The sequence below is a fragment of the Haliotis rubra genome, unplaced genomic scaffold (genome assembly GCF_003918875.1).
Source record: "Haliotis rubra isolate DU_JTF1 unplaced genomic scaffold, ASM391887v1 Scf369, whole genome shotgun sequence".
NCBI classification, from domain to species: Eukaryota; Metazoa; Mollusca; class Gastropoda; order Lepetellida; family Haliotidae; genus Haliotis; species Haliotis rubra.
Genome location: NW_025767045.1, coordinates 907,061 through 922,586, shown reverse-complemented (window position 1 = coordinate 922,586; position 15,526 = coordinate 907,061). Strand labels below are relative to the sequence as shown.

Genomic DNA, 15,526 nt, shown 5'->3' with positions numbered 1-15,526 from the left:
TTGTTTTCCATAAAGTTTGTCTACAGAGCACTGATTGTATTTTCTTTGAATAGGGCTTGTATCTGCATCAGTATGAAAATATTTTGTCCATTCATACTACCCAATATAGAACTAATATTTGTGCATCAGTGTTTGTCCATGGGAACAGAAAACTCATAAAGAATTGCAAACTTTACAGTGAAACAATATTTTGTAGAAAATTTCTAATGCATTTTCATATTATTGCATGTGTTCTCGCAGTTTCCTTTCAGCCTAAATATCCCCAGACTTTTGTTTCTGAGATTCTTTTCTGAAGGATCAAAGTGTCCTCATACTTTAGATATAATAGTTCAGGGCAGAACTATTCCCAATTACACTATATGTTGGGGTAGAGCACACTTCTGTCTTCATGTCGGGGTGATGGGGTAGCCTAGTGGTTAAAGTGTCACTTGCTCGTCACGGCCAAAGAGACCCGGTTCGATTCACCCCTGTGGTTACAATGTGTGAAGCCCATTTCTGGTGTCCCCTGCCGTGATATTGCTGGAATATTGCTAAAAGCGGCATAAAACCATACTCACTCACTCGTCATTTCAGGCCAACAACGACGTACAAGGTGCTGGACGTCCCTGAAGACGATTCTACGACAGACGATGACCTGATGTCGACATACCAGCGTGTAAGCTGCAGCCTCCTGTCCGACCCTGATATACAGCAGGCATACCAACGATCTCCCACCTCCGAACTCTGTGGAGAGGTCAAACACGTGATTACTCGATACATAAGACTGAACACTGTATAGTTTGGTCTTACGTATCTCTCTCCCATCAGTTACCAGCCCTGCATGATACCGTTATGTACTCAGCGGCCAGACCAACATCCTTTTGTTTGTTTTACTAATCTGCGTGACCTGAATGTCCTGACCTGGAGGTTGGACGGGAAAATAAGAACATATCTGGTTGATTTGAGATTTTATTTTGCATGATTATTAAATTAATAACGGAACAACTGAGATGGTAATTAGGAGATTACATATCAGGCTGGTTTCAATGTCCTGGATAAAATGGGAAAAATGCAAACGAAAACATCTATACCATGCCGTCATATGATTCCGTGGTACTTACGTTTCCGTGGTATTTTCTAATGATATAATTTCTCACGAGCCACTCGCCAAATCGTGCCACCTATCGATTGTTTACGTTCATCAGTTGATCGGCACCGGTCTGAACTTTCATCAATTTGCGTACGAACAGTCATCTACTATTAAAAACTAATGCAACTTTATGTCTAGCATGTAATGCATTTTTTGCGCGATTTTTGCAAACATTTTCTATAAACTTACTCAGCTTCAGGGTTTCTAAACATCGCTCGTCTGCTAGCTGATGTCATCAATAAAACAATCACGTGACCTAAGGGGGGAATCCCAGCTCTATTTCTTAAACTATAGAAGCCCGACAGGGTCATCTCTTAAGTTGTTTCTTCACTTTTCATTTCATGTATCCTGTATCAACTCTACATATTTTATGAACTGGAAATTCATGCTGAAGAAATGTGACTAGTGTGTTAATTCTACAAAATCGTTTACTGTATTACAATTTATCAACTTCGATATTACTGTAAACCTACATTGACACTCCCGGATTGGCTGTTGACAACGTGTGAGATTGTGACATGTGCTGTGCGCCCGTAATTTGATCTGAAGGAAATACCACGGAAACATATGACGTCACCAGAGTTTGTGCACAATGGCCACCTGTCGTCTGATACGGACAACAATGAACTTCAGAATGACAAAAGTGTTTTATTGACATTAAATGATACAAAGGTATGTCGTTCTAACACTATATTATGTTTATATGACTTGGCAATATGAGCGATCATGTTCATAGTCGTAAATTTCTTAATACCACGGAAACCCATGACGCAGAGGGTAGAATATTCAGCTCAGTATTTGATAAGGTCCACCTGTGATCAGGGATAATTTGTACCGTAGCAAGTGTTGAGTAGTATAATAGTCAGTTTAAGCATTTTCTGTAAACACTGCAATTTTTTATCTTTTACATCATCTTTTTTCTTTTTCAAAAATTAAGATAGGTTCAGATGTAAAACAAACAAAATTGGTCTGGCTCAAGTATAAATAATACTGACATTTGTCTAACCCTTTGACAAAAGAGGCAAATCACAATTTTGCGTGAAAACCTTTTTTTGCTTTTATTTTTTCTTTTACATCAGGTAGTTTCTCCCATTATTAGAGAAAGTAAAGTTGAGAAAGTTTATTTCTTGTTAATTTGGGGAAAAGATTTGCTGACTTTTTCAATGAGAACAGTATGCTTAATGCAGGTTGTGGTAAACTTGTCTTTTCGGAGGTGGCGGTTGTTGTCATGGTGATTGGGAGTTGGGGGTCGGGATGTGGCGATGTAAATGCCTATTTGCATCTCTTTGCAAAATGTCTTGTGTTCATAATTGCTTTAGAACACTGTGGATTTAGGAGCTATTTTGAAAGTATGTTGTCAGTATGGAATTTTTCTTTACATGTCTGTGAGTTATCTCCCCTATTTGGGCACATGGATCCTCACACTTCCTGTGCTCAAGGGGGTAGTTTGGTAATCAACTCGGTTAAAGTGCTGCCAAAGACCCAGGATTGATATCCTCAAATGGGTACAATGTGTGAAGCCCATATCTGATGTTCCCTGTCGTGATATTGGTGGAATATGGCTAAAGGTGGTGTTAAAAAACTCACTCACTCACTCACTCACTCACTCCTGTTCTCAAATATCAATATTAGGCATAACTGTGTAGGTGGTATTGGTGCGGGTGTAGCTTAAGGGTGAGGGGTTTAGAGTTATCTTCCCTTACTGACATTTAGCTGGCCTGCATTCCCTGCATCGCTGCTGTATATTAGCCAATGTCTGTTGTTGCATGTTGGAATATTCTTAAAAACAACATATTTTCAAATTTCTGTTTTGTATATAAATTTTCAGTAAATGAAATGTATGTAATTCATAATGATGGCTTGGTTCTATGCATTATTTTATGTAAATCATATCTGGGTGCGTACTATGTCATCAGATTGGTAAATTCACACAGCAAATTCTGAATCTTTGAATCAAAAATGTGCTGAAGTCTGAAGCCAAGGGGTTTCTCCATCTACAATGTCAGTGTACTAACAGGGGCGATGGGATAGCCTAGTGGGTAAAGCGTTCGCTCATCACGCTGAAAGACTGGGTTTCATTCCCCACATGGGTACAATGTGTGAAGCCCATTTCTGGTGTCCCCACTATGATATTGCTGGAATATTGTGGCATAAAACCATTCTCACTCACTCAGTGTACTAACACAGTCATGCGGCCTGCTGTCTTCCACTTACTGCATCTCTTACTAAACTACCCAGCCCTTCCTTACAGTTTCAAATTCACTGATACATGCTTTGTTGTACGATGCTTTCACTTGAATAAGTATGGATATGAAATATGGATGAACAACTTGATGTTTTGCAATTAGGAAGAATGTTTGGGTTTAGGTCCCAACTCTGTTATCGAAGAACTTGCTTAATTGTTTTAAAGAAGTTGTTCAACCCATGAAGATCCAGTTTAGAATTGGTATTCACCAACCCATGCTTGTCGTAAGAGGCGACAAATAGGATCAGGTGGTCAGGCTTGCTGACTTGGTGACACATGTCATTTTATCCCATTTGTGTAGATCGATGCTGTTGATGTTGGTCACTGGATTGTGTGGTCCAGACTCTATTTACAGCCTGCTGGACCATATAGCTGGAAACTTGCTGAGGGCGGTGTTAAACAAAAAAAGCAAGCTGTTCATCCATATCAAATCCATACTTAGTGTCTCAACTGCTTATAATTGTTATTTTTCCTCTTCAGCCAGCCAGTGATGACTCGTCAGCGGAGACTCCCTCTAGTGGCTCACAGACACCTGCAGAGGAATCTGGGATACCATACATTGGCCTGGACTCAGGCCCTGTGCCAAATGCCACAGACGATACTCAGGCAGAGTTATCTTCCTTACCAAGGTCCTCTCCTGTCATACGAAGGGCAAACGGAGCTCCTAGTATGGCTATTCAAGGACCTCCTCCCATTCCTGCCCCTAGGTCAAAGTCATCAAAAATTTCAGGTCCTCGTCCTCCACCACGTCCGTCAAAGCCAAAACCAAATGATGAACAGTTGATAAGGTTTGAATCAACGGAGTCCGAGCCTGAGATTGTGTTTGACCCGTTTGCAGTAAGTAACACCCAGTCACCTGCCAGTCAAGCGACACTAGCAGATGATTCCTTCAATAGTTCTCCAGGGTTTGATAGATCAAGACCTAACCGAAGTTCACTCATTAATCGGTCACCTGCATTCCGAAAAACAGGTCAAGAGACACCTGTACGAAACTGCTACAAACCGGACAATTCACCTGAAAATTCAGAAGCTGAAGACCCCAAGTTACTATTTGACCCTCTTGCTGGTTTCAATAAATCACTTGACCCAGCTTTGTCCAGTCTGTCCAAACCCACTAGCCCCAAATCTCCATCATTATTACAAGACTGGTCATTCAGCCAACTGGCAAGCTCCCCGATGGTCAGTCCCCCCCCAAGACCCCAACAAAGCTCCATGTCCAACCCTGCTTACAACATGACAATGCCACAGTCCATGAGGAACCAGCCACCACCGATTGCGGCCAAACTGGGACAACCAACAGTTTGTTCAAGTCCTCTTTACAAAGACCCCAGGGTGTCTAATCCGTTGTATGTTGGCATGACAACGAACAGTTCATCCCAGGCAGTGAGTCCACCTCCGCCTCCCAAAAAGGACCCTTTTGGTGACATTGGTGACCTGAATAACCTAGTTAGGTTGAGTATTGGTCCACAGATCACTAAACCGACAAACAGCCAACAAACGGAAGCCCAGAAAAGTGGCACATGGGAAACATTCGACTGACATACATGGAGAGATCCATACAGACTGTGATATACTTCAGTTGTTATTTTATATGTGTACGCCATTATGTAAGTACATCCTTATTTGTGTGCATTATTACGCTGTATGCCGATATGTGTGTACGTCACCTGTGCAGGCTCACAGCTGCAGGGGCAGTCGCGGATTCATGTAGTACTCCATTGTTGATAATCTTGTTACTACTTGTGTTCATGTTTCCATGGTAACCCATGTCTGTTATTGAAACTGTACAGGTTTCGTCTGTATTGGTTATGTTGTTTCTGTAAGCTGTGCGTAACATTCACTCATGTACGTCTGACTTCCTTGTTAAAAATAATTATTCTTTATAAATACACTGGACAATCCAAAAAATAGAAATTAAGGTTCCACAACTAAGGAGATTTGATAACATTGTCATTCTGGTAAAATCAAAATATAAAACATGAAAATATATTTAAGGGAAAAAGGGTTAACCCCTATGTCTACCTACTTCAAATTTATTTGAATAATAAAATGCATGTCTGAATTTGAAACCCACGGAAACATTATTCTAAAAAATTGTAATATTGTTCCACATGTATAAATCTTTTTCTTATCCTATTTTACAAACTGCATTCCTTTTTATTACCTGTGAAATATGTAATGCAGGATATGTATTAAAATTTAAGGTATATAAGATATTTCTATTTTTTTTATGAGGAAAAAAGTGACCCTGCTAACATAGAATGTGTTTTAGATAAGTGGATAACAAACATAAGCTTATCAGTGTTCAGTAACTCAACATGATTTATGTGATAATTGTTGATTCCACATAAACATGCCGCCTCAAGTGGTCACACGCTGATTGAATGGTACTCTGCTGTGACTTCATAAAGTATTGTGCAATTTTGATGTACCAGGCTGTGAAATAACGTACAAAGATCTCATTTTCAGTTTGACAGGGATCCTTGATGTCAAGACTGTTGATATTTCAGAAAGATGTATTTAGATTAACTAATTTTACGTTTTTGTAGATGGGTAGTTCAGTGTCTTAATTTTCTCCCATTTTCGTTACTGTACAAGAAAGTTAATATCATTACAAGTTGTCTTTGGATTGATATCTCGATCTGAATCCGCTCACGGGAACCTTTTCGATTCATAGCCAGCTAGACAAACACAGTCTGTAAAAATACTGGATTTTTATAAAAACAAGCAACTACTTTGAAATTGGTTCCTGGAAAGGGACTGTGGAAAAACTTGACTTCCTTTATTACAGTAAGGGATTTACAGAAGGTATATGATATGGCTCAGTGACTTTGAGTGAGACGGTGTAAAATCTAGACGTACTTCATTTAGGACAATAGCGTTACAGTAGGGATGAGTGGAAGGGAAAACGTAATGGTTCAGGGTTTTATAAGGCAGTGGAAAGTCAGTGCTTGCTTCATTTAGGGTTACAGCGTTACAGTTGGGCTGGGTGGTAGGGGAAACGTAATGGATCAGTTTTTTTTCAGAACTTTGAGAGAGACTGGAAAATCTAGACCTGCTTCATTTAGAGCTATAGCGTTACAGTAGGGCTGGATGGAAGGGAAAATACTCTGGATTAGGGATGTTGAGAATGAGAAAAACAATCAGCCTTTGTTTTAGAATGTAATGGATTGTAGTCTTGAACTTCCCTCAGTTAAGATCTGTCTGACAATCAGTTGCATTTTTTAGTGATACTATTTAAGATGACACAGATATTTTCTTGCTGTATCCACCAAGGTTATCCCTTGGTGTCCCTTATTGCTAAATCAGCAACTAAGGTAAATCAATATTTTTTCTGAAATGATTGATAAGAATATATTTGACAGTTATTGTGATGATAGTTGTCCACAGGAATCAGTTTTAAGACTAGATGACAGTGTTTTCAGTCTTACCTTCTGAGAGTAGTAGTTGTCAGTCAATGGTATGAAAAGGCTTCTATAGCAGAGAAAGCATCACTGTTGTATTGGGTTTCAGTGCTGGAGGGAAGGTGAGTGAGTTCAAATTTGACACCATATGGATATTATTTCAGCCAGGTAGTGTCACAGGTGAAAGACTTTGTTCTCATGTAGATTGTGAAGAAAGTTACCTTGCCAGACACTGTGCTCAATATGCCCCTCTAACACATGGGATAATGGTGTTATGTTCTGTGCTCGATATCCCCCTCTACCACATGGGATAATGGTGTTATGTTCTGAGAACATGCCAGTGAGATCACTGGGCAGGAACTACTTTCAGGAGGCTGTAGCTACTCTCTTCAATTCGTAACTACTTGTGTCATTCCGGCAAGCCGGATGGAGTCTCGTACCCCTCTCGTGGCCATGTTTACGACTGAGCAGGAACTACTTTCAGAAGGCTGTAGCCACTCTCTTCCCATTCGTAACTACTTGTGTCATTCCGGCAAGCCGGATGGAGTCTCGTACCCCTCTCGTGGCCATGTTTACGACTGAGCAGGAACTACTTTCAGAAGGCTGTAGCCACTCTCTTCCCATTTGTAACTACTTGTGTCATTCCGGCAAGCCGGATGGAGTCTCGTACCCCTCTCGTGGCCATGTTTACGACTGAGCAGGAACTACTTTCAGAAGGCTGTAGCTACTCTCTTCCCATTTGTAACTACTTGTGTCATTCCGGCAAGCCGGATGGAGTCTCGTACCCCTCTCGTGGCCATGTTTATGACTGAGCAGGAACTACTTTCAGAAGGCTGTAGCCACTCTCTTCCCATTCGTAACTACTTGTGTCATTCCGGCAAGCCGGATGGAGTCTCGTACCCCTCTCGTGGCCATGTTTACGACTGAGCCCTGTCTAAGCGCAAACGGGCATGGAGATGAAAATAGTCTAGTACTATTACCAAGGAAAGATAACTCTGAAGAGACAAATCTTACACGGTCCTTATCTGTTTCATTTTTTACAAGTCTTTACATCTACAGATGTGATAGATAGGTTAACTATCATCAAGAAACTATTCAAAAACATGAAGAACTATTTAGGAGCTAGACATATGGTCACTTTGACATTTAAATCTATATCATGTACCACACTGTCACAGTTGTAGTGACATGTCTATGTAATTATGCAATATGTTGAGTGCACTGAAAAGCTTACATTAGGCCAACATGTTCTGAGTTTAGAATAACCATGTTTGTTTACACACAAGAAAAAGGGCAGGTCACATGATATGCTAATTAACCTGTGGGAGTGGCGTCATGATACGTTGTCTGTAGATAACCTGAAGCAGGTTCCTTCTATCATTAGATACTTCTTCCCTAATGGAATATTACTGATGTATGCAAACGTTCAGTGGGTAATACTTCATGAGACAGATCACTCCAGCGATAACTGGAACGATTAGGGATGAAACAATACATGAGTGCAGGTCACTCACTTTTCATATGACACACAATGCATATTTTGGGTATTGATACTATTGCTAAAATACTTTCTACTTGTACAATGACACTCCCATCCCAAATTTGTCAGTACAATACTGTAAAATGAATTGTAATCAGGGTTGACCGTTGATATTGATCTTCAGTAACCCATGCTTGTCGTAAGAGGCAACTAACAGGATCGGGTGGTCAGGCTCACTGACTTGGTTGACACATGTCTTTCGGTTCCCAGTTGCGCAGATCGATGCTCATGCTGTTGATCACTGGATTGTCTGGTCCAAACTCAATTATTTACAGACCGCCGCCATATAGCTGGAATAATGCTGAGTGCGGCGTTAAACTAAACTCACTCACTGTAATCAGGGATGCAAGTTTACTGCTAAAATAGCTGCAATGGCACATTGTGATATGTATTGCAACATTACCAATGTATCATGATACATAGTGTATCATTACCTGTGTATCGTGATGTGCATTGTGACATTTCTGTGTCACCCTAACTAACTATTGTCAATAGTACATGTGGTTTGTCTTGAACTGTTGAACTCATGCTTGTAAACTAGTGAATTTTTTTACTTAAATTCACGGTGTAGGTTAACTTCCTCTCCAGTGAGCAACATCCCCTTTCCAAACTGCTAGAAATATAAGAAACAGTTAACAACTACAACCCAGATAGCGTTCAGACGTTGGCCCAACGTTGGCAATGGTTTTGCCAACATTGCCAACGTTGGGCCAATGTTTGAATGCTATCTGGGAATGTATCCTTTTCAGTATAGATACACCTCCCTGTTTTGTTTTTATTTTTTAGTTTTTAAACCCACTGCATCCAGGGGAATGACCACCATCACCACCACCACCACCACCACCACACCACACCACACCACACCACACCACACCACACCACACACCACCACCACCACCACCACCACCTCTCCCCACCACCTCTCCCCCCTCCCCTCCCAAACTATCACAATCCGACATTAGTGGTAACATGCAAGTAAATACTTGATGGCTTGAAAAATCTGGAGCTCGTAATTATCAAATTTTGATGCACCTGAGATGGTTTTAACATGTAGATAATAAATTTGGGATATCAGAAACTGATCGTCCAGATATCATGATGAAATCTGTGAGTTCCATGACAGCTGTACGATTTAACAAAGTCTATGAAATCAGAGATGCAACATGTTGTGGAGTACTGTATTTCCTCAGTTAGGTGTCCGTGTGTCGACCTGCTGTCTTGTGTCTGGCGTCTATTCTGTATTCTGACAACTCAGTACCTTACGAAATCCCAAATTCTACAAATTTCTACATTTCCAGGAAACTCTCGACATATCGTAAGATGAGATAGGAAATTGTTATTTTGGGCATTTGTTAATTTCAACAAATGATGGTCCTGGCATCTTACAGTGGCCTTGCCACCATTTCTTTCACAGTGTCATTTAGAGGCAGTGTACACGATGGGTGTCTGTTAATTTTGCACAAGGCGTTGACCTGGCGTGTATTAGAGGTCAGGTGTGTATTCTGTTTACTGCTGGCACAGTATCAGCTCCATGCCTTACGATATCCCGAATTCTACGCTCTGGTCGACAATGGGTATGATTCATTAATATTGATCAACATACCATTGGATAAAATATTGAGTGAGTTTAGCTTTACGACGCTTTTAGCAATATTCCAGCTATATCACGGCGGGGGACACCAGAAATGGGCTTCACTCATTGTACCCATGTGGGGAATCAAACCTGTGTCTACGGCGTGATGAGCGAACGCTTTAACCACAAGGCTACCCCACCGCCCCGCATGAAATAGGAAATTGTTGTCTTAGGCATTCATTAATATCAACAAATGATGGACCTAGCATCTAATAGTGGACTGGCTGCCATTTCTGTTACAGAGCATTTGACACAGTGTCATTCATGTATTGATAACTCGATGTCTAATAGAGGAAATACGGTATTGTGAATTATTTTGTTATGAAAGATTAAGGTGCATGATGCCTCCTATTTTTGTATGATGTTGCAGAAACTGTGTGAAATAGAGCGCGTGTTACAGCGAGACTGTTCAAGGCGTTATTGTTTAAACTTGTTCGTCTTCGACTGAAGGGAAAGGCCAACCTCTAACCTTGACCTTTGGGTGTTGATATATATTATAGTGGAAATTGTTAATTGTTTCCAAATAATATGCATGGACAGTGATATTGTGCTCCATGCTCACATGACAGTGATTGTTATTTCAACTTATGTGATTGGCTGAATGTTCTTCAGAATCGTAACATATATGATAGTGTGGGCCTGTTTTACTGGGCAATTGTCGTGCTACATCTGTCAAATTCTTGGTTACAGTATAGGCATTACGACAGTGTAAGATGGCTTTGTAAAATGAGGTAATATACATCGACTGAGTTTAGTTTTACTCCGCTTTTAGCAATATTCCAGCAATATCACGGAGGGGGGACACCAGAAATAGGCTTCACACATTGTGCCCATGTAACTGTTAGTAATCGGGATTACCGGGTCCGATTCTAGTATTTGTGGGTTGAGCCAGCGCTTTAACCACTAATCCCCTGCCACCCCCACCTAACCTTCTGGGGTGTATGAAAAACTGGTGACAAGGGCACATACCGGTATTTAACGTCAGTGTTTAATTATGAGAGTCATACCACTAAAATCTTTTCATGCATGTGGGCTCTGCTCGAGATGTGATGACCTAGCATCCACTGTGATAATGCTTGGAGTACAGTGACCTCATTTCACCATCAAAGACATCTGCTATAAATTTGAAACAATCAAACTTCAATTATGAAGGTATCAAGGTGCCATGGTAACAGGTTAATGGTTATATTTTGTCACCTGAAGGTGCACTGTGCTATCATAGCACTACAACTGTCGTAAGTTTATGTTAAAGCGTGGGAGTTACGATTGTCTTAAGGCTAAGATCACTTTGTGAAATGGGGCCCAGGCCCTTGATCTACAAAGCGTTTGTAGTTATGGCCAATGGTAACTCTTGTAGTTTAACATTGGCTTAGGAGTTGTCTTGCTGCAGACATTTGTTGATCTGCTCCCAGAGAAATAATTAGGTTTGTCCAAGGATCCACACTACACACTCAACCATATTACTGTCAGATGTACAATGTCATTATCCGACTTAATAGGTAAGATTTAAATACATATTTAGCTTTTTGGACTATAAAGTAAGTTTGAGATGACCAGGAATTAGACTCTTTCTGACTGACACTTCCTACTTACTCCCGAGTTGGCAAGACAAGGAGTCTTCACACCTCAATTCAAGAAAACTTGAGCGTATATGCTAAACTATCCAGTTGCCATGGTTACTGGATAATTGTACACTTCTATCTTATATGTATATACTCAGCTGTATATTGCATTGTAAATAGCATCCTTAAGATAAGTCCGAGCTTTAAGTGAAGCTGTAAATGCTCGATGGGTTCTGCAATATGTAGCATAGTGTACTTATAAGTCAAGTGCATTTGATGTGTGTAGATATCATTCAATAAACAAGTGCACAAGTGCAACCGTTGTTGTTTGTTTGCAATGAGTGATGGGTTGGTTTAGTTCTATGCCGTTTTTAGCAATATTCCAGCAATATCATGGTGGGGACACCAGACATGGGCTTCACACATTGTGCCCATGCGGGGAATCGAACCCAGGTCTTTGACATGACCAGCAAACGGATTAACCACTACCCCACTGCTCCTGTTTGTTTGCAGAAGTTCAGCGGCAATAGTCCAGCTTAATGTGGGTATGTACAGTCAGTCCAGTCAATGATAGTGTGCATTATGCATCGTTGGGGTACGATGACCATTCTCGTCCCACAGAGGTTACTTGTCATATCTTCCTACGAACCTCTGTTCTAATACGGCCACATTTCCTGGAACTCGTAAAATCACCTAGCGGCAAAAAATCACAACACGAATTATCTCCCTTCTTTCTATCCAATCAGAACACGTGTTATATATCGACTTAGATCCAACTTGACTAATACAAGCAAATGTGGGGCCACAAATATCCCTCCTCTGCCGGGGACTTGTGTTGATGTGACACACAAGACATGGCTAGCTTGTCCGTTGTCGACGATGGTGATGGAGACGCCATTAATGCTGAGTTCTGTCTAGAGGAAACGTTTGCGCATCGCGCAGGGGAAGAGGTTCTAGTTTTCCCTGAAGCATACGGAAATTACCGAGGCCTTGCGAATGATCACTTTTGAAACAACGTCGCTGATTGCACAACTAAATCTGATTGCAACCAATCACGAATCCTGAACACTCGCACCATGAAATGGCCATATTGGAACAGAGGTTTGTAGGAAGATATGACAAGTAAATTCTGTGGGAAGAGAATGTACGATGACATGCAGTGAACGAAATTACTGAGCCAACCGCGGATCCATCCGGTACGACCAGCGAAAGTTGCTTGGGACTAATCGTAACCTGACACTCAATGAGTTTGGTTTTATGCCGCTTTTAGCAATATTCCAGCAACATCACAGCGGGGGGACACCATGTGGGGATTCGAACCCGGGTCTTCGGCGTCACAAGCCAACACTTTAACCACTAGGCTACCCCATCACCCACTTGTGTTTGGAGGTGAAGGTGACTTCTGAGTGTTGTCATGGCCCAGGGCATTGCACTGGTTATTTGTTTTCCCCAATATTCCAGATACATTACAGATTTGTAAATAATGGAAACTGGAGCAGGGAATCTGGTGATTGATATAATGAGCAAACGTAGTCCCTAAACTTGACGAGCTGATTCGGTAGCTTTCATCTTCCACATTCCACTTTCACAACATCAGTAAAATCCGACATCTTGACCATGAAACAACAAAACTTCTTATGCAGACACTTATCACATTATTATTGTAACTCCCTTTTCTTCCATATTCCTTCATCTCTCATCACAAAGTTACAGCAAATCTAGAATGCAGCAGCAAGGGTTGTAACATGCACGCCGCGAACTGAGCATTTAACAGCCATCCTGGTCCAGATGGTCCAGACTCGATTATTTACAGACCGCCGCCATATAGCTGGAATATTGCTGAGTGCGGCGTAAAACTAAACTCACTCATCTTCGCCTGTCAGTCCCAATCACGAAAACGTCAATGGGTGATCGAGCTATCTCTGCCTCAGCTTCTCTTCTGTGGAACGATCCACCTCTTCCTACAAGAACTGTCTCTGACAAACCTTATTTGAAGACTCTTTTAAAGACACCTTTTCGAGCAAGCCTTTGACCAGCTATTCTAATCTCACCGAATCACTTTGTTATTTCTCCTGTACACCTCGCCACTGAGCAACCTGCATGGATGGAAGTTAGGCACTATTGAAATATTATTATTATTTATCTTACAACCAGCATAGATTTCAGTGGACCTATTCAACCCAACCTGAGTTCTGCTCATATTAACAAAATGCTTGCTGGTACAAGCGTGAATATTGCCAGGTTGCCAGATACGTAAAGTAGCACTGATGCCAACCATTATTGAGACAGTACCTTGTCTTAATATTGAGATAATCTACCTGTAACATGAGGAAAGCTATATATTGAGTTACGATGGATTTAAAGTTGTAGTATTTCAAACATATCTCAACTTCTGCCTGATCTGAGACAAAAATCCATCAAAATGAGTGAGTGAGATTAGTTTTACGCCACACTCTTCAGTATTCCAGCTATATGGTAGCGGTTTTTAAATAATCGGGGTCTGTAAATATTCACGGGTAAAAAAATCCATAAAAAAATGGTGTACATATTAGACAGATAAAAACAGGCGCTGACAAGCCATTTTGCTAACCCAGCTTGAAATAACCATGAAGAAATAAGGATTGACCTCATGATCTAAAGGACACAACTCGGCACTGATAATTGTAGTGCTTTAGACCACTCACTAAATCAGAGTATGGTTTTACTGCTCTTTTAGCAATACTCCAGCAACATCGTGGCGGGGGACACCAAAAATGGGCTTCACACATTGTACCCATGTGGGGAATCAAACCCGGGTCTTCGGTGTGACAACCGAACGTTTTAACCACCTTATCAGAAAGATAACAGCTGAACAACTTCTCATGTTGTTGAGCACTGATTTGAATGATTTGCTGGACAGATCATCATGTATGCTCACGGTATCGGCTGCTGTTTTCCCGACCTGGACATGAATACTTAGGTCCACAGTGTCACTGACTGACTGACTGACTGAGTTTAGTTTTACCAAGCTTTTAGCAATATTCCAGCAATATCACGGCAGTGGGACACCAGAAATGGGCTTCACACATTGTGCCCATGTGGGGAATTGAACCCGGGTCTTCGGCGTGACGAGCCAACGCTTTAACCACTAGGCTACCCCACCGCCCTCCACAGTGTCACAACACACTGATGCATGTGTAGCTCCAAGTGAAACAGTGGTTTGTGTCTTTCTCAGCAGCTTGAAATCAAATGCAGGCCTTCAGTGTGAAGAGAAAAGGCTTTGGGAAATGACAGAAACTAAGGATTACAACAAGGACAAACTAAGGATTACAACAAATATATGACACATCACTTCAGATGACACCCAGCTACACAGATGACACCTACACAGGTGACAAATTACCAGATGACATCCCCTGCATCACTACAGATGACACCCCACAGGTGACACATCACTACAGTCGACATCCCCTACATCACTACAGATGACACCCCAACAGGTGACACCCCCTACATCACTACAGATGACACCCCAACAGGTGACACATCACTACAGATGACACCCCACAGGTGACACATCACTACAGAGGACATCCCCTACATCACTACAGATGACACCCCCTAAATCACTACAGACGACACCCCCACAGGTGACACATCACTACAGTGGACACCCCACAGGTGACACATCACTATAGTGGACATCCTTACATCACTACAGGTGACACAACACTACAGATGACACCCCAACAGGTGACACATCACTACAGTGGACATCCCAACATCACTACAGTTGACATTACCTACATCACTTCAGATGACACCCCACATCACTAGATGACACCCCCACAAGTGACACATCACTACAGTGGACATCCCCACATCACTACAGATGACGTCCCCTACATCACTAAAGTGGACATCCCCTCCATCACTACAGATGACACCCCCACAGGTGACACATCACTACAGTGGACACCCCCTACTACACTAAAGATGACACACCACATCACTACAGATGACACATCACTACA

General features: G+C 41.5%; 1 protein-coding gene across 4 annotated transcripts in view; it reads left to right on the top strand.

The window, feature by feature from the left end:
* LOC124285754 (DENN domain-containing protein 1B-like) overlaps window positions 1-7,874 on the top strand; it is a 66,499-nt gene extending 58,625 nt beyond the window's left edge. For 2 of the 4 annotated variants that reach the window (XM_046722027.1, XM_046722025.1), the window contains 2 exons: window positions 574-742; window positions 3,855-7,874. In XM_046722027.1, the coding sequence (XP_046577983.1) occupies window positions 574-742; window positions 3,855-4,913 (1,228 nt within the window). In that variant the 3' untranslated portion in view covers window positions 4,914-7,874. The remainder of the gene's footprint in view (window positions 1-573; window positions 743-3,854) is intronic. The other 2 variants (XM_046722028.1, XM_046722026.1) reach the window with 2 other exon arrangements.
* Window positions 7,875-15,526: the final 7,652 nt, after the last annotated feature.